Source organism: Daldinia loculata (assembly GCF_022478755.1).
Source record: "Daldinia loculata strain CBS 113971 unplaced genomic scaffold F4817scaffold_41, whole genome shotgun sequence".
NCBI lineage: Eukaryota > Fungi > Ascomycota > Sordariomycetes > Xylariales > Hypoxylaceae > Daldinia > Daldinia loculata.
In genome coordinates, this window is record NW_026054895.1 from 80,221 (window position 1) to 97,345 (window position 17,125).

The 17,125-nt window shown below is 45.9% G+C and overlaps 7 protein-coding genes across 7 annotated transcripts; 3 read left to right on the forward strand and 4 right to left on the reverse strand.

Annotated features, from left to right (window-relative positions):
• The first annotated feature begins 154 nt into the window (after positions 1-154).
• On the forward strand, positions 155-2,154 carry F4817DRAFT_187244 (glycoside hydrolase family 93 protein). Its single transcript, XM_049298423.1, has 2 exons — positions 155-961; positions 1,080-2,154. The coding sequence occupies exons 1-2, from the start codon at positions 539-541 to the stop codon at positions 1,827-1,829; spliced, it is 1,173 nt and encodes a 390-aa protein (XP_049156967.1). The 5' UTR covers positions 155-538; the 3' UTR covers positions 1,830-2,154.
• F4817DRAFT_187247 (sporulation protein RMD1) lies at positions 2,129-3,837 on the reverse strand. The gene is made up of 2 exons (XM_049298424.1): positions 2,322-3,837; positions 2,129-2,269 (listed from the first exon to the last, which is right to left on the reverse strand). The coding sequence occupies exon 1, from the start codon at positions 3,713-3,715 to the stop codon at positions 2,480-2,482; it is 1,236 nt and encodes a 411-aa protein (XP_049156968.1). The 5' UTR covers positions 3,716-3,837; the 3' UTR covers positions 2,129-2,269; positions 2,322-2,479.
• A 171-nt stretch (positions 3,838-4,008) lies between these two features.
• Positions 4,009-7,155, forward strand: F4817DRAFT_344124 (uncharacterized protein). The gene has a single exon (XM_049304096.1). The coding sequence runs from the start codon at positions 4,333-4,335 to the stop codon at positions 6,949-6,951; it is 2,619 nt and encodes an 872-aa protein (XP_049156969.1). The 5' UTR covers positions 4,009-4,332; the 3' UTR covers positions 6,952-7,155.
• Positions 7,156-7,303: 148 nt separating this feature from the next.
• Positions 7,304-8,362, forward strand: F4817DRAFT_366892 (uncharacterized protein; the record flags this gene model as incomplete). The annotated part of the gene is made up of 2 exons (XM_049307046.1): positions 7,304-7,972; positions 8,342-8,362. 2 exons carry the CDS (start codon positions 7,304-7,306, stop codon positions 8,360-8,362), a joined length of 690 nt encoding a protein of 229 aa, XP_049156970.1.
• A 157-nt stretch (positions 8,363-8,519) lies between these two features.
• F4817DRAFT_344125 (uncharacterized protein) lies at positions 8,520-9,404 on the reverse strand. Its single transcript, XM_049304097.1, has 2 exons — positions 8,950-9,404; positions 8,520-8,856 (listed from the first exon to the last, which is right to left on the reverse strand). The coding sequence occupies exons 1-2, from the start codon at positions 9,244-9,246 to the stop codon at positions 8,836-8,838; spliced, it is 318 nt and encodes a 105-aa protein (XP_049156971.1). The 5' UTR covers positions 9,247-9,404; the 3' UTR covers positions 8,520-8,835.
• Positions 9,405-9,911: 507 nt separating this feature from the next.
• On the reverse strand, positions 9,912-11,743 carry F4817DRAFT_344127 (uncharacterized protein). Its single transcript, XM_049304098.1, has one exon. The coding sequence runs from the start codon at positions 11,427-11,429 to the stop codon at positions 10,302-10,304; it is 1,128 nt and encodes a 375-aa protein (XP_049156972.1). The 5' UTR covers positions 11,430-11,743; the 3' UTR covers positions 9,912-10,301.
• Positions 11,744-13,216: 1,473 nt separating this feature from the next.
• On the reverse strand, positions 13,217-16,195 carry F4817DRAFT_344129 (acyl-CoA dehydrogenase NM domain-like protein). The gene is made up of 4 exons (XM_049304099.1): positions 15,383-16,195; positions 14,958-15,247; positions 14,154-14,895; positions 13,217-14,100 (listed from the first exon to the last, which is right to left on the reverse strand). The coding sequence occupies exons 1-4, from the start codon at positions 15,495-15,497 to the stop codon at positions 13,607-13,609; spliced, it is 1,641 nt and encodes a 546-aa protein (XP_049156973.1). The 5' UTR covers positions 15,498-16,195; the 3' UTR covers positions 13,217-13,606.
• Between the last annotated feature and the right edge of the window lie 930 nt (positions 16,196-17,125).

Consider the following 17,125-nt stretch of genomic DNA (forward strand, 5'->3'; position numbering starts at 1 on the left):
TAATAAATGAGAAGGACATGCAGCTCAGATTCGGTCAAACGCATACACCTGAAGGTCTTCTTCCTGTTTTGGAAGGTTTATAGTGGGTTATCTCATACGTCACAGCGTTTAGTTTCGGTATGCTTCTAAACCATTAACCATCATTAAAAGCCAGGGGATATTTGATCAACAACTTCTAACACTGAAATAAAGTCGTTGCTGTGTAGGTAGAGATACACACGTTATATTATCATCGGCCGTCGAAACGGAAGATCCTTGCGTTCTTTAAAGTTCCCGCGTTGACGATCACTCTGTAGTTTAATACCGGGAAAAAAGGGAGAAATGATATCTTTTTCTACGACAAGATTCCAGACAAATATGTGGAGAAGATTGCGTGTACGCCGAGACATCATCACTTGTCTTTAAAAGCCTGAAATACATTACCTACCTACCTACCTAGATAACCTACTAATAGATATGACCCTTCTTCCTAAGACTAAATTCATTTATCTCTGGCTGCTAACCTCGACTGATTAATCAGATCCCTCCTTAATATTTGATGGCCGGTAGGCTCACTCAGAAGGTCCTAGGACACCTGGGCCCCCTACTAAGCGGCGACCCCAATAACAACACAGCATCTTCACCCATCCACTGGAAAGTCAACAATAATGAGACTATCCTACACCCCGCAGGCGGGACATACCCTCGCCTGTGCCGGCTCTCGGACGGTGATCTACTATGTCTAACAACGGGATTCCAAGGCCCCGGCCGTCGCGAGCACGTCCTCCAGGTCTCGCGCAGTGTGGATGGCGGACGCACCTTTAGCCCGCATGGAGAAGTCACCCGCGGCACAGGTGATATTGATAACGGCTTCTTAATCGAAGTGCCATCTTCGGCCCCCGGGAATAATGGCCCGGTTGTTCTCGCCGCATTCCGGAACCATGACCGCAAGCCCGGCAGCCGACCCTCGCATTTCCGCATCGTGAGTACTAATTCCAATTAAGATGTATAATCGCCAGAGCAAACTTATACTTTATTACCTTTTTTTTTTAGTCTTACTATTTTACTATCGGAATAAAACACCTTCTAACTCATCGTAGACGGTATGCCGCAGCGAAGACGGCGGGCGTTCGTGGAGATTCGCCTCTCAGGCCGCGGAGCAGAGCGCAGCCAGCAGTCATGGTTTAGGATTATGGGAGCCGTTTATGCGACTTGGCGGCAGGGACGGACAGGAAATACAACTTACGTTTTCGCGCGAGCTGGCGCACAACGACCAGGAGACCTTCCGCGTAGATTCTAGAGACGGAGGGGCGACCTGGAGCGGCCCGCCTCGGTGTCTGCGCTGCCATCCGTCGCATGAGAATCTGCGCGACGGCATGCATGGGATTGCAAGCGTGCGCGATACGGCGGGCGTGGCAGCAAATGGACAGCAGCAGGACGTCAATGCGCTGGTCGTAGTATTCGAGACCACGAGACATGGCACATTCAGCGTTGAATACGCTGTCTCATACGATGAAGGACTCACGTGGGGATCGAGAGGCGTGGTATATCGCCCTAAACACGGTCGCAATGCGGGCGCGCCGCAGATCGAGCGCTATGGAGATCAAGGAATGGCTGTCGTGTTCATGACGGACGAGGAGGCGGATATACCAGCGTGGCCTGGAAAAGCTGCCATCAAAACAGTGTTCGCCGAGGGTTTAGAAGGAGGCATGATACGTTGGAGCCAGCCCGTGCTTATCCACAAGGCGCCTTCTTTCTGGCCATCGATCACTAGTCTTGGCCAAGATGAGCTTCTAGCTGTCTACGAGCATGGAGGAAGACCTCTCGGGAAACGCATACAAAGGGGCTAATGGAGCGGTTAGGGCGTGTGACGGTAAAGACAAATTGTTTGACCAAGATATTTTTTAGATGAAGAACCTCTAATAACTAATCGACTGGCCAATACTGAACAATGCTAAGGATATCATACTAGACGGAAGAGCAGTAGTTGAGTTGGTTACTATTCCCTTGCTAATCAAGGCCCAAGAAGCTCTTCCTCTCTATAGCCCATTATCACTACCCTCGTATCGTGATGCGGATGAGTTTACCTTCGGGTTTGGATGTGTAGTGAAGGAGTTGAAAATAGTATTGCTATGGATAAGGATTTGGCGGGTTGGTATATCTGAATACTGAGTAACGAAAGTTACCCCTTATTCTGTCTTGTGCGTGTAGCGTTATATATTGGTGTCTGCTTGTTTACCACCGTCGTCATTACCAACCTACTATAGCTTCTTTTCATGGATGGGCAATCCTTTCATTCAGATAAGTGATCAAGCTGATGCAAATTTATGCCAGTAACTTACAGGGAACTCATACGTTGGCTTAGAAAGCGCGTTGTATTTTCGTATGTCTGAAGCTTGTATGGAAAGTGCCATAAGCATGGACTGAGTGGTGTTCTTAAGTATCTCCTAGGTATCTCTCCCACCTACCTACGTATAAAGGTACGTAGGACATTCGATATCTAGTCTGAACTTGCTTCGCTTATGCTCTCACGATATACCCTTCTCAGTTCAAATAGGACTTCGATGGTAATGAGGAATATGATGATCCACTCCAGCCGGTGGCCGTACTTTTCGCTGACCATCTCTCTTAAGACACTTACGTTCTCAAACCCGTAGTCAATCTTCTTATTTAGAATCCCAATACGTTGCCGTATATCTAGAATAGTGCTGATCTGGTTGTAATAATCCTCCAGATGCGACTCGGAATCCCAAAACATATCGGGGAGCTGGTCTGTTATGTCGGAGTAGTGATTCAGCTGCGATCTCAAGCTAAGGAGATTGCCGGTCATCTTCAAGACGGCGCTGCGCTTCAGCTTGTGCTCTAGGCCTCCCTCGAGAAAGTCAAGACTGTTCTTGGAATTTTGGAAATAGTCAATAGCCTGGTTTTCGAGCACTGCTAGCTTAGGACTTCTGGCTAGGCCGCTCGAGAAGGCGATTTTGGCGAGCGTCGTATCTAATCTGTGATTCTCTCGCTCTTGTGCTCTCGTGCCCAGGACGACAACTTCACCCCTCATATAACTAGTGTCGCGAGATTCATCCGGCATGAATTCGAGCTCTTCCATCTCGAGACGATTAAGATGGGGCAGCTGGGCGGCTTGAATCAGCTGCTTAGTGGCAAGGGTCATGAGGGCGTCGGTGGGTACGGACCAAGCCACCACGGTTCCGGAGGGGAAGACAAATATGTCCCCATTATTGATGCCCCTCGCATGTACAACACCTGTAGGGTCGAATTCGGTACCGTCGGGATCCAGTTGGAAGGCGTGGAAGCGTAATATTTCCTGTACAGCTTCCATATCGAAAGACTGGGCAACGCATATAGAGGTTATAGTTCGGTGGTAATCCATCTCAGAATCGGTGTTATCCTTCCTCGGAATAGTGGTGCGCTGAGGCGGTTTGGTAGTAAGTCCTAAGCGCAAAGTCTTTGCCGCTGAGACACGAACGGGTTTGCGCTTGGAGGCCGGGGATCGATTTTGCTGTTGTGTTTCCGAACTGTCGGTAGCACCATCTTCTGATGCTGTAGAAACGCCATCCTTCGTAGAATTTGCAAGTAACCGATTTGAAGTAAAGAAGCTACGCTTCCGTGGCAGAGAGGCGAAGGTGGTTTGCTGGAAGCATCGCTGTGGTCTTGGGAGAGGGGCTACCGTATGCAGTCCTCGAAATGTAGAAGCTACTACTTTTTGCAATGAGGGTCGCATGTTGAATTTAATTCGGCCATCGAACGGGGATTGGTGGCCCACGAATATATTTTCAATCGGCTTGAGTGGGATCTATATTTATTTATTGTGGATTTCAATGAGAAAGAATAATAATAGATTTTATTTTTTATCGTACCTTGATAACCTTGATAACCTTGATAACGCAACTTTAAGCTCACGCTAAGGACATCAGCTAGCTGGGGCGGTACTTTGGTACGTACCTCTGTACATAGTATTGTACCCTATGTACTTCGTACCCTTAGGTATTCCGTACAGATGTATCTAATCGATAAGATTTTTCGAAAGATGAACGTCCAGATATTCTGAATTCTATTCTAAATTCTATTCCGAATTACATCTAAACTAATCAAACTCCTCAGTATCTTATTATTATGTTTACAACATTACGGTGACGCGAATAGCAACATGTCGGACTTACTAGACTATCTACTACATGTAGTCTATAAGTTAGGTACGCATTCGGATTCGATAGCAGCACAGAGCCGCCAGACGACTTCTACATCTCCAGCAATTATCTCTCTGTAATTGAGAGAGGGAGGTAGTCTATCACCTTAGGCAAGTTAGAGCTCTTATTACCTACCTAAAATACCGGTATAATGTCTGCCTTGCCTATGGTGTCGTTAGCCAAGTCTGGAGTCAAATCTGGAGTTGGGTCTACCTCTCTTTTGCCATCTCAACCGGTCTGGGGTCAAACGCTTTCGCGATTGACTAGCTCGAGACGGCATCGCTATCCTCGACTACGAATATCTCCCAGTCGCGTAATTGCCCTGCGGATGCGTAGTAAGACTGAAAGGCAAAAGAAGTTATATCGTCCTGCCTTTCTGTTCGCTGCTCAACAGCGGGCCGATCGATTACCCCTATTGCTGTTTCAAGCCTGGATGGCAAATCAAGATATTCGGAATGAGCCCGAACTATTCAAGTCTATACACTCCATCACTTCGTCTGAGTGGGCTGACCGCTTCCATAGCTTGGCCAGCATAGGTTGGTCGAAGGAAGACGTAAATCATTGGATATGGATACTATCGGGGGAGAACGGAGACGCTCGCGTTCAACGTTTGATTTCAACTGAAAATCCTAAACCTATTTTTCTTGTCACGCTTATGTCACGTAGTAACGAGACGTTTCGCCAGGCGACATCTTTACTGTCTCTGATGGAATACATATCGAAACACTACATCAATGTCGGATCTCCATCGTTGGGTAGCAATGTAGCCCTATCCAGGCGTGAAATGAGCCTTACAGTAACCCAATTTTTGCTACTACTTCGCCGTCTTGTTAATCATGTTCAGAGATCATGGCCCAGGTTGATTATCACGGTCTCGCGGTTCACGATGGATTACATTCAAGGACTGCCCCCCAATGACTATCATAATAAGTGTGAAGTCTTCAATTCGGCTTTGCAATTATTCAAGCGACCGGCTGCAACCCAGCCAGTGGCAAATATGGAGTTCAATTGGAGAGCGCAGAGGCTCTTATTAGCCATGTCCGATAATATGGACAGCCCTCTGATCATTGCCAAAGCTAGCTATAGAGCTGTCCGAGAGGTCATGGTTGGGCTAAAAAGGTCAAAAACGGAGAAAGCAGTTGCTGTAAGATACTCGAAATCCTGGCCGCCATATCGACAAGATTTTGATGGATTTGATGCAAAAAGAACGGTAGATGATGACTACTCGAGAAGCGTAAAGGCCGGCGTTCTCATGAAGGAGGCTGGGTATCCTGATGACGAGTACGATCAGGCACTTGGTGTTCTTGGTGGGTTAGGCCCTGATTCCCCTACCGTGCAGACTCGCAGTCTTCCACCAAAAGAGTGGAAAGGTGAAGAACAAGATCGGAACTTATATTCGCGCTGGGCTATGATGATACGGGCAACCCGCAACCGCCAGGAGGCATGGAAAGTTTTCAACTGTCTTGCTGTCGAAACGGGCAAACCTCCTAACACCCAAGTTTACGCCGAGATGTTCATGAAGCTCCAAGCTCGCCTCATCCCCCAAACCTCAACTTCTTTGCCAGGTGATGCCAAAGAAAACTTTCCGATCCACGACGCCAATTATAGTGAATACGAGCTAGCTAGGCTATCACCCCCTACAGTTACCGAGCTATACGATCAAATGATCAGTCAAGGTGTAAAACCGGAGGGTCACTGTCTTAATACTTTATTGAGCAATGCCAGCTCCCTCCAAGAGGGGACTCGCTTTCTTCGTGACAGTGGCATTAACCCTGCTAGTATCAACGCACTGAGTGTTTTTAAAGAGCCGTCTTATGAGGCACTTCGACGAATTCCTCTCTTAGTTTTCAAGAGCTATATACAACTTCTTTGTAGATTGCAGCCTAATCGTCAGGGCCAAGAAAAGCTCCCTCTTGAACAACTTTTCCTCATCCGACATGCTATCAACCTCGTTAAGTTTCGACTAAGACCGGGAACCACCGAAGGCTCTACCTTTCGACCACCTTGGGCTATTATCCTAAGGGCACTAGCGCGATCACACATATGCGTGATAAATGGCACGCAGGCGAGCAATGATGCGGCGGCTCTATCGATATCTATGGATGTTATCCAATCCGTGCAGAAAACAGCAGGACTAGACTCGGATATTTTTCTCTATCTATGTCGTACGATTCAGAAAGCGGCGGTGTCCCGACTGGAATCTCGAGATCCATCGATAATCGAAAACAGTACGATGGAGACTCCTTTAATACACCCTTCTCATGATGTCCTAGAAACATTAAAGTCGCTCTTTTCTCTAGTCACTATGCCGGTATGGATATCAAGAACAGAATCTAAGAGGCTTGAAGTACCTCAATTTATACATGGCATAGGCCCTGCTCATCTTCACGCCTATATGCGCGCTTTGGCTTTCCTCGAGGACACAGCTACGATGAAAGAACTGTTACAGTGGATATTAACACATAGGGCTTGTGTTGACGAAGAAGCTGAGCGGATAGAAAGTCGTGGGCATGCACTGGTAGCGAAGACGCTATGCGCCTTTCAAGCTTTTGCCGGTCCGAGTCTGAGGTATGAAGAGCAGGAGGACTTGATATCCCGAATGGAAAATACCACAAAGACTAGAGGCTTCTGGAGATGGCCGACGCCGGAAGAGGTCGATGCCTATGTACAGTCCGATTTACGTGGCGGCTCCCGGCGACTTCAGCAGAGGATTTTAGCCAAGCTGTGGCATAAATCCTCCCAGGAGGAGAGTGAAAAGGAAATGGGCTAAATATCTACATAATCGAATGTACACTATCAATATTAAAATTACCCCCATCATGATATATCTTAACATACTATATTTCCGTTTAGAATCACGTTGTACAAGGACAATATTCTTATTCATGAGCTGGTCTCTGACTTTTAGTTTATACTCCGTTGTTTGGATATTGTTGTTAAACAATATTACTATGAATAGTAGTATATAGTAACGACTACATCCGCGGTTACGAATTAATCTCAAGACGAAGATATCGCCAAAGAGCTACAATTAGCATTCTCGTGAATACTTACACAAAAGACCATACCAATATCCTAAGAAAGAAACTTTATTGGAAATAAGCATCCTTTAAAACGCAACCATGGGTGAGAGATATATCAGCGATCCGGTTGTTTACAACCACTTTCCTAATGGATTTAGAGGAGCGAACCACGCAACACGCATGCAAATATATGGTAGTCCAGTTCCATACCGTCCTGGTATTGAAACGGTTTTAGGACGACTACTATCAACATATGTGAACATGTGGGGTATACACCCATCACAACTACTTCCTCGTGCTCTGACTGAGGAACTAAGTCTAGTAAGAGTAGGGGACAGGCAGTTTCCACAATCTGGCTGGAGCTCAGACCGAAGAGGGTCCTTCCAAACAGCTTTCGTTCGAGAATCTTCCGACCAAGGAAGCTCGAACCAGGAAGAGTCCAACCAAGCCCGTAATCAGAGCGGCCCAGGACAGAATTTCACGTCCAATCAAGGTACATCAAGCCGGGATTCCGACGAAACCTCCAATGAAGAAGAAGAAGCCGTAATTACTATAACTGATCGCCAGATTACCTTATTCGGCGAAATCCGCGACATGTTCGAACGTAGTGCCGTAGAAAACGAGCCTAGGATAAATCTTGTCTTGAACTGTCCGATTTGTTCGGAACGACTTCGATTTACCCATCCAACCAATCCCGAGCGGTTCGTTAGGATCACCAATGGGACGGAATGGCTTGACGTCCTCCCTTGTGGGCACATGATTGGCCTGGTTTGTATGCTAGAATGGACGATAGAATGCGGTCTTGAAGGACGTAGAATCACGTGCCCTATATGCCGGTTTGATTTGCAATATTCGGATCCCACCTGCAATCACCCGATCAATTCTTATCCGATCGAAGAAGGGGCACCCCTCCCGCCATTGACCGTCCCAGAAGGAGGCTACTTACATACTCGTTGTACGATATGCTCCGGTTCTGAACCGGTTTGGAATAGGGCAGTGTGGAGTTAAGATCTCCCCTACAATTCTGTTCAAAATAGTCCCACTAGCAAGCGGGAGTATCAAAGGACCTATAAACACCTCAAAGGCGTTGTGTGATGCTGGCATTGCATTTCTGGAGGGGTTTACTAACAATAACAGCGGTCCAAAGTCGAAGCTTAAGTAACAGTAGAGAACCGGATTCTAGTCATAGATACGTACCATTAGATCTAGTTATTTAAATGTAGTAGTATCTCAAGTGAGATATTTATTAGTCAATTCCTATCATGACCTTCTTTATGTGATGAATACCAGATATAGTGAACTATCAAGGACTAAGGAGTTGTTTATAATATTATTATCAATGTCTTTTAACTAAGTAGTTGAAAGAATAATAGACCGATATACTTTATATTAATTATCGAAACGTACGGATTCATTATAGCGCTTTATCCTATATAGCCCTTCGCTTGTGGACTTGAAATGTTGTATTGTTCTCATTCGCCATATTTGTTATCTCGAAAGTTTAACTGTCGAAAATGGAATGTTGTGATTTAATTGACACTTTGAGGCTTTCCTAGAGTAGGCAGATCTTGAGTTAGGTACCTAACCCAGCCTAGGTAGTCTTAATGTATTGTCATCCACAGACGCTATACTTAGATGTAACGAAACATATTCTATTACACCTAGGGTTAGCTGACCAAGTTCAAACTTATAGGGGTTTAACAATAGGCCCTTTTTATTGACCACGTATTAAAGGAGGCACTCACATCTCTTACGCCTCGCTTCATCGTCACCGGCTTCCCATCCTCGTATTCTATTCCGGCCTCTCCACCGTCGCCGGAAAGTCCCGACATCTTTCGCTGTAATTCAGCATCTATTTCTGCCATGGTCTTCTTCTTTCCTTGGCTCTTGGCTGTTGTCACGCTTTCTCGGTCTATTGAAGTTGAATGTTGGTTTTGCTCTTGATACTGTGAGTGGGATTGAGAACTGGCGGATCGCTGACTGAGAGTGAGCAATCTGGACGATGGAAAGACCGGGGATCTCCGAGCGATGAGTGGACGCATTTTTAAAATAGTAATATTAATAATAAATTGAAGAGCAGTTGCTCGATTATATGCTGAAATAGCATTATGCTTGTTTTATACATACAGGTATCGAGGTATCGTATGACGACATGTTCTTTCAGTATTCTTATTCACGTCATTAAGTGGATCCAGCCCCTATTCTAAGAACTTAAGCCATACATTTATTCATCTCATATGACTGCATAGATGCATACAACGTGAAACGGTTAGCTACATACCTCCTGACCTGAGAACCCAGGGACATCTGTGGGGTTAAAAGGAGGACTTGTCGAAACAATGAGGCTGGAGGTATAAGATGACTCATAAACCATTCGACGAAGGTAGGACAAAGAAGCTAAGTGGCATTATTGATACCTGTTGGGGTACGGGAACGATTCGATACAGTCATAAATACTACAGTCATAAACGCCTATAGTAATATATAATTAGAGAAAAGGCATACAGAAGGCAGACTAACCCCTCTTCTTCATCTACGGCCACTATCACGAAAGGAACAATGATGGGACACCGGTCATGTGACCATGTCACGTGACTAGGGTTGTGCCCATACACACCGCCTGGGAATTGACCCACACACATGTAAATAGATATTCCCCACTTGGTAGATCTCCCACTTTCCTTACCTAATTGAATACAACCAATCAGACCACTCTATTCGAATTACCTTGTTATTTCCTACCTTTCGTATTACGTAATACACGGCAACACTGTTGCCACTCCAACAAACAACACGATATCAAATCAAAATAATTAAAGATATATAGTACCATATATCAAATACGCCTTTGGGGTTAATCTGGGGTTTTATTACTTTATGGAAGATACTATTCCATCTAATATCTAGTCCATGCTTTTATGTTATGCATATCCCAGTCTAATATTAATAACCCCGATGGTCATGAGCTTCAATAAAGGAGACCGCAGTGGCGACTGGTCGTATCAATGGGCCGAACAGGCCAAATGTGCTCAAGCCGTAAGCAATACTCCTTTGTCACCATTCTAAGCGACATAGAGGAGACAAGCAGATGAAGCGATTATGGAGAGAAACCCGGCGGAGGAGCGCAAGGGTCGACGCCAAAGTAGACTTGGACCTCCCTCCAGTTTAGAGTATCGAGCTCAGACAAGTCCGTTCGGATCTTCTCTCGCGCAATGGACTGACGCGCAGACTCGGCTTGGCAGCGAAAGCTTCCAAAGCGCCACTCCTGACGGGTGTACAAGCTGTTAATAGACAACGTCAGGACGGCCTCGAGTTCATAGTTGAACTTGGACCGGAAGAAGGCGTGGAGGAACGGCTCGTTCACGATGCAGTTAGGGCCTTCGATATGTAGGACGCGACAGTGCGGGCTCGGGTCGCGCGGTGCCGATCTGATGCGGTTCATCTTAAGCTTGGGGACGTAGCCTTCCACGGAGAACTCGCCTGCCTCTGACTTGGCGAGAAGGTTGTCGACGCCGGAGCGGTCGAAGAAGACGAGCTTAGACGCCGAGGTTGTATGGGGAGCTCGCTGTCTGAAGCGGCCAGTAGACTCGCTGGGCGGGTTGATGACTGCGGCGTAGATCTTCCCGCAGTTGCGGATAGCGCCTAGGAGCATCTGATGAGTGCACTTAGGCGGAAGGTTAGTCAACCAGAGCGAAGTGCTTTCGTTCTCGGGCACATTTGCGGATTGATTAGAGGGCAGGAAAATATTGCCTCCGTAGTTCTCCGATATACCGGTGATGGCGAGCTGTTGATCCCACAAGCCCGGAGGTACAAGGTGTCTGGAGCGCCAGGCGGCCCCTTGGCCCATAGGAGTATATCCTCCGCTGGCTCCCCAGCCTCCTCCTCCGCTCGACGGTGTAATGAGGAACTGGGGTGTAGATATTGGGTGGATTGATGGAGATGGGAAGATTGGGTCGAAATACGTAAGTCCCCGGTTGGCTGTATTATCTTCTAGCCAGGAAGAACGGTTGCTATTATGATCTGGACGATGGGTTCCAGTGATGGAAGCGGTCGAATTATTCTCGTCTCTAAGACGGTTCAATGTACGTGGAGGTGTATTCGAGGTATTCCGAAACCATGGAGACGAGGAAGTTCCCACATGTGGCCCGTACGGATGGCTCCCGTATTGGGAAGACGCCTCGTTAGAGGAAGCGTTTTGGTGGTTATCCGGAACGTTGGACCGCATTGTGGATAACGACAAATTGGAAATTAAAAATGCGGACGGAGGAGCGTTTTGCCTAGGTAGTAAGCTCTTAGTTAGTATTCGTATATAAAGAACTATCCTAGAAGATAGAGAAGAGTTGTAGGTAGGATAAGTAGTTGTAGGCGAATTGGTGGGTGTTATGACGGTGCCTGTGTTAGGAACAAGGACTTTGGAATAGTTTAGAGATGAACTCCAATGTTTGATTATTTTGTAGATAGATTTAGTAATGCCGAAACATTATTAATGGATTTGCAGTGAAATTAATTTTAGGTTAGTCTTGGAGATATTAGGTCTTGGTGTTGACGATGATGTATTAGGTATTCATGGAAGATGTGTTGGATCAGGCTATTGGAGAGTAGGAAATATTGAAAGCCTTCCTACCTTCTATTGGCAAAGGTTGTATGGGTTATTGATGTTGTGTATTGTGTAGAGATGGTTTGTGGAGGTTGAAGTTAGAATGTGTTGGGAAATATCTAGAGGGGAGATTAAATAGGTTTTTTTCGGTGGTTGCTGTAGCTGAGAGTTGTGTCTTCCTCAGGACTGAATCGAATTTTATTCGTACCTAAGAAAAAAATACTGTTACTACGACGATTAACGTGAAAAAGCTTGGACATCTGTCTTTTCGTGAAGTAACTAAGGTAACAGTTTCTACGCAGCAGGCAACTACTTTAGAGGCTGGGGGCAACTGAAAGTAAGGAACTGGGCAATAGGCTTATCATAGAGACCAAATAGATGCCTAATTGGCAACCTAATAGACTCTTTACAATTTCTAAGACAGCCTTTCTATTACCACCAATGCAAGATGAATGGACGCAATTGCATCAAAGACAAGCGATTTCACTATCAGAGCCGAGAGCATCTCCTTACAGTGACAACATTCATTTATAGTAAAACAATCTGCGAGTTAAACCTGCATAAGGGGGGAAAGGAAAATAAAGGCGGAAACGACGATATCTATGTTGTCTGAACCATCATATTATGTATCTAGCGAAGCCCCTAAAGTCATACAGCACACACCGAGTAACGGTGAGGGTCTTATCAAGTAGCCCCTATTTAGACTAAGAGTAGAGAGATCCTCTATTAGGTATCGATAAGGTATAGCAGCATTGAAGAAGCACCTGCAAAGAGACTCATTCAACCAAGAGTGAAACCCAGTGCTAGGAATAAATATAATAGGGGTCTAAACTAGTGGATGAACGCTGAGATAAGCTGACTATCTAAGTATTAAGGAAATAATTTGGAATTAACGTACGCAAACAGCTGCGATACTTAATCTCGGTTTCTATTTGACTCGACTAGTAATGTCGAGGAACTAAGGGTAATAGAAGCACGATGTGTAAATCACAAGTATTATGCTAAGGCATCTCTAACTGCATCTATTGAAATATAGCTCAGACAGGCATAAACAGCAAACGAAACGAACAACTTCATACAAGTCATAATATATATGATTAACTAGATTAATCTTATTTAAGAGATTCCAAAATCGAATGGGCCCTATAATAACTAGGCAGTCTTCTAACTGTACTTGACATGAGAAGAGAGAGCTAAAGTTACTCTCACCCATTTCAAGGGGGACAATTTGACCCAACCATTGATTGATATCACATGATAGCTATGGAATCTTGCACATGTAGCCATAAGATCTAGGGAACTTAAGATGCTTTTAACTGCTAGTTACAATTACATTTCTAAGGGAATTTGCTTACGCGTTGATGTTTGTGTATGCTATTATATTGATACTATTTTATTTTTAAATGTATTATATTCCGATGACAATGTCGCGTGCACATCCCAGCCGCTACGATTCTGTTATTGTATTGACACGCGTGATCATCGTAGTTGAGTAATCTACTGCTTACAGGTAACTCTGCAAGAGGGTCCTCTTCATCAACATGGACAAGGATGGAGCTGTCACTAGCTCGGTAGGAGGCTGAACTTCTGGTTTACGGCTGACCGCTAACTCAAATTTGATAAACTCCATCGAAATATTGAAATGTTATATAAAGGTTACCTATTGGGTAGTAACTCGAAGCCTCGAATTTCCATGCAAAACCTGGAACGCACCATCCGAATTTCCAATTCATGTGCCCATCTTCGTACACAAAAGGAACAAAAAACTGTCCCGTATATACACATCGTACTCTTCTTCCCCCTTCTTACAATTTCATGCCCGTCATCTTAGCAACTCTTAAGCTCTGCCTCATGCTCAGGTCAAGCATGATCTCCTCGCTGCCTCCAGGAATGGCATACGCGCGGACGTCGCGGTACAGTCGCTCGACCTTGCCGCCCTGACCACCTCTCGAGTAACTTAGACCACCGAAAATTTGGCTGGCCTCGCGCGCACAGAACTCAAAGGTGAGCGTGCTCTGGGCCTTAAGACCAGCGATGGGTCCACCGAGTCTCAGCATAGCCTCGGTCTCGCCCATCTTCTGGCACTGATAGATGAGGTTCTCTAGCCAATTGTACGAGGCCTCGATCTGCCTCGCCATATGCGCCAGCTTCATGCGGATCACAGGGTGCTCGATCAACTTCTTGCCAAAGGTTCGTCGCTTGTTCGCATATTTAACAGATTCCTCGTAGCAGACACGGGAGAAGCGCAGACATTGGATGATAATGCCCATCCGTTCGTGGTTGAAGTTGGTCATGATGACTGGACTCAAAATTAGTAACCCTGATCAGGAGTTGATGCTGAGACTTGCTTACCCTTGAAGCCTTGGTTCTCCTTGCCAAGGAGGTTCTCAACAGGCACCTTAACATCCTCGAAGGTGATGTATGTAGTACCAGACGACCATACACCCTGGCAGTCCATCCGTCTTGTGCTTACGCCACCGAAGTCACGCTCGATAAGGAGCAGGGAGACACCGTTCATACCCTCTCCACCTGTTCGTACGGCGACGGTGAAGTAATCACACCAGATACCATTCGTAATCCACTTCTTTTCGCCGTTAACAATGTAATGCTTGCCATCTTCGCTCAGCTTAGCTTCGCAAGTCAGGTTAGCAACATCACTTCCAGCATCGGGTTCCGTGATTGCCAAGCAAATTCGCTTCTCTCCTGTCAGAAGTCCAGGTAGAATGCGGTCTTTCAAGGCCTTCTTGCCGAACTTGACGAGTGGTGGACAACCAATACCGAAGCCACCGAGGATGTTCCAGACAAACCCGCCAGATCCGACACGGGACAGTTCATCAGTGACGATCAATTCATGGAACAGATCCCATTGCTCCGGCGCCACCGACTTCACAGTATTTTTTGTGTACTCTTTGGGATAATGTACACCTAGTAGGCCTGCAAGATAACCACGACGACCTGCTTCGAGGAAGATCTCGCGTGGCACCTCTTTCTTTTCGTCCCATTCCGTGACATTCGGCTCGATATCGCGTTCGACCCATTCGCGAATTTCGGCTCGGAGAGCGGCGTGGGATTCGTTGAAATAAGGAGAGTGGAACTACGAAAAAATAATTAGCAAAGATAATTAAGACATACAACCGAGCTAAGGCGAAGACATACACCCTGGTACCAACTGGGATCCGCAAACGGAATCAGAGCGCCGAATGGTTCCAGCGCCTCAGTCTCTTGTTGCGCAGTAGAGGGAACAACGGCTTTCTTAGTCTCCTTCGTCGGCTTAGGGGCGGCGTAGGTCTTGGATGGTTCTGGTGTTGGTTCGGACTTGGGCTTGGTATCTAACGAGCCAATTTGGAGTGATGGCTTGTACTTCTTGAGAATACCCTCATTATGATATTTCCAGAATTGCTTGGACGCGTCCTTTCCGGCAACTCGGGTTAGGATCTTCTTCCCACCTACACGGCAATGGGATTATGGTTAGCTATTTTGATTTAAGCCAATTTGATTTAGACAGATGCTTTCCCTCAACGCCCCCGAGGGTCGCATCGTGAGGATACAAAATGATCTAAAGAGATCAAGTGACGACATACCAGGGTGCTCATCTTGGAATTTGGTCAGGTCGTAGACATCGTCATCGACAACGATCCATAGAGAATCGGCTTTGTTATGCGACGCGACGTCGCTCTTGGAAAATGTCTTGGACATGTTGAAAGGAAAAGCCTAGGTATATAGAGATAAAATATCTATCTATTTGGAATTATAGCAGTAACGTAAAATGGGTAAAAGTACAAGTGAGGAAAAGGGAAAGATATCTTTTAAAGGAAGAAGAACTAAAAAAGCTATGTTTTGCGCGAAGCCATTCTAATAGCTTTAAAGGCTACGCTTTAAAGGCTCGGCGATTACACTTTCTTACCGAGCCTATGCTCTCGTACTGTAACGTCTTACGGCTAAGAGCTTGTAAGCTCAACATGTGATTCTGGAAAGGGACCCTGTAATGTTCGGCCTATTCTGGAACCTATGCCGCAAGCAGCTACTGTTTAGCTCCCTACAGATGCACTAACGCGTCTTCTAAGCCACTCAATGCCTCGCTATTGGCAATGAGAATCTGCGACATTGCTCTCAACATGGGGCCAAACCCCACAATAATAGCCTAGGTAGGCGGAGCGGACCTACGCGCAAGAGTGAAAGAGTCAAATAGAAATTCCGGGGGTTTCGTGGGGAAAGGAACAGTGTACGTCTATGACTTGGGATGTTCTAGTTGTTCCCTCGCCATTACTCGTGTCATGCGTCTTAACTACCTAATGTATCGTTGGCATGTGATTCAAAGTTTCTTCCCTACTTGGAGCTGAGAATGTGGGGGATGTAGCAGAGGGAATGATGAGGTCATGCTTAAGATCTCTGAGTTGTGGCCAATTGGAGAAGTTGGAAATTGAAAGTACCGGGGTTACACACTGCAGGTGCCGAGGTACGCCTAGAGGGTCCACAGTAAGTCGCCCGATCATGCGGGCACCGGACTGCAAGAGCTGTAAGAAACTTGACACTTCTCTTGCCGACTCTATATATGCTGTTACTACAAGACTTTCGGGGCAAGCACATGGCATCCGCCTCTAGTTTCCCCGGAATAATCTATCCGCCCCATCCTACCTGCCTATAATCCTATCTCCGCATAGCCGTAGGTCTATTATACATAGTAAAAGCTCATAAATTTAGCGAGACGATTCTTTCTCAATTTTATGTTTCCGACGTCGATGGTGATGGACCAGGAAAAGTCGACTTAGATTATCGACACATGAAATTAAACCAAAGTCGGTGTTTAAGGGAGCCTTCTACAATGCACAGGATATTCCGAATCTTCCGCAATGACACATTACTTCCTCACAGATAATGCATGTCAAAACTTTGACAGTTGTAAGTTTTAATATTACCTATGCTACAAGTTATTCGTCATATTACTGTTGTAAATTGTAGCGTAGGACCATAGTTGGTGTATAGTCCGAGTTTCGCACGGCTAACCTCTTTGACACGCCTCTCAACACGTCTCTCGCTACAGTCGACATATCATCACTAAATACTGTACGTTGTGTTACCTGTAACTAATGAAGTTACGTCAGATTGTTTCGAGATTGAAAAGACGGTTCAATTATACAGGAACCACCACGATGGATCGCCGCGCCTATTAGCGCTGTCATAATTTCATACTCAAGCCTGAGATGGGTTATTAAGCGCCCGCGTCTCAAGCTGGACGGCACCATAGCCAGTCATTCTCTTTGTTACCGCTGAACAAGGGACAAAACCACAAGCACAGACCACTGTCGATTAGGTCCTTGATTGGT

Coding starts and splice junctions, on each gene's coding strand:
- F4817DRAFT_187247 (XM_049298424.1), bottom strand. CDS start 3,715: ATGCGACCCTCATTGCAAAAAGTAGTAGCTTCTACATTTCGAGGACTG.
- F4817DRAFT_187244 (XM_049298423.1), top strand. CDS start 539: ATGGCCGGTAGGCTCACTCAGAAGGTCCTAGGACACCTGGGCCCCCTA. Junction 962..1,079: donor GACCCTCGCATTTCCGCATC/GTGAGTACTAAT, acceptor AACTCATCGTAG/ACGGTATGCCGCAGCGAAGA.
- F4817DRAFT_344125 (XM_049304097.1), bottom strand. CDS start 9,246: ATGCGTCCACTCATCGCTCGGAGATCCCCGGTCTTTCCATCGTCCAGA. Junction 8,857..8,949: donor TGAAGCGAGGCGTAAGAGAT/GTGAGTGCCTCC, acceptor TAGGTGTAATAG/AATATGTTTCGTTACATCTA.
- F4817DRAFT_344124 (XM_049304096.1), top strand. CDS start 4,333: ATGTCTGCCTTGCCTATGGTGTCGTTAGCCAAGTCTGGAGTCAAATCT.
- F4817DRAFT_344129 (XM_049304099.1), bottom strand. CDS start 15,497: ATGTCCAAGACATTTTCCAAGAGCGACGTCGCGTCGCATAACAAAGCC. Junction 14,896..14,957: donor ATCCCAGTTGGTACCAGGGT/GTATGTCTTCGC, acceptor ATTTTTTCGTAG/TTCCACTCTCCTTATTTCAA. Junction 14,101..14,153: donor GGAGAACCAAGGCTTCAAGG/GTAAGCAAGTCT, acceptor TTTTGAGTCCAG/TCATCATGACCAACTTCAAC.
- F4817DRAFT_344127 (XM_049304098.1), bottom strand. CDS start 11,429: ATGCGGTCCAACGTTCCGGATAACCACCAAAACGCTTCCTCTAACGAG.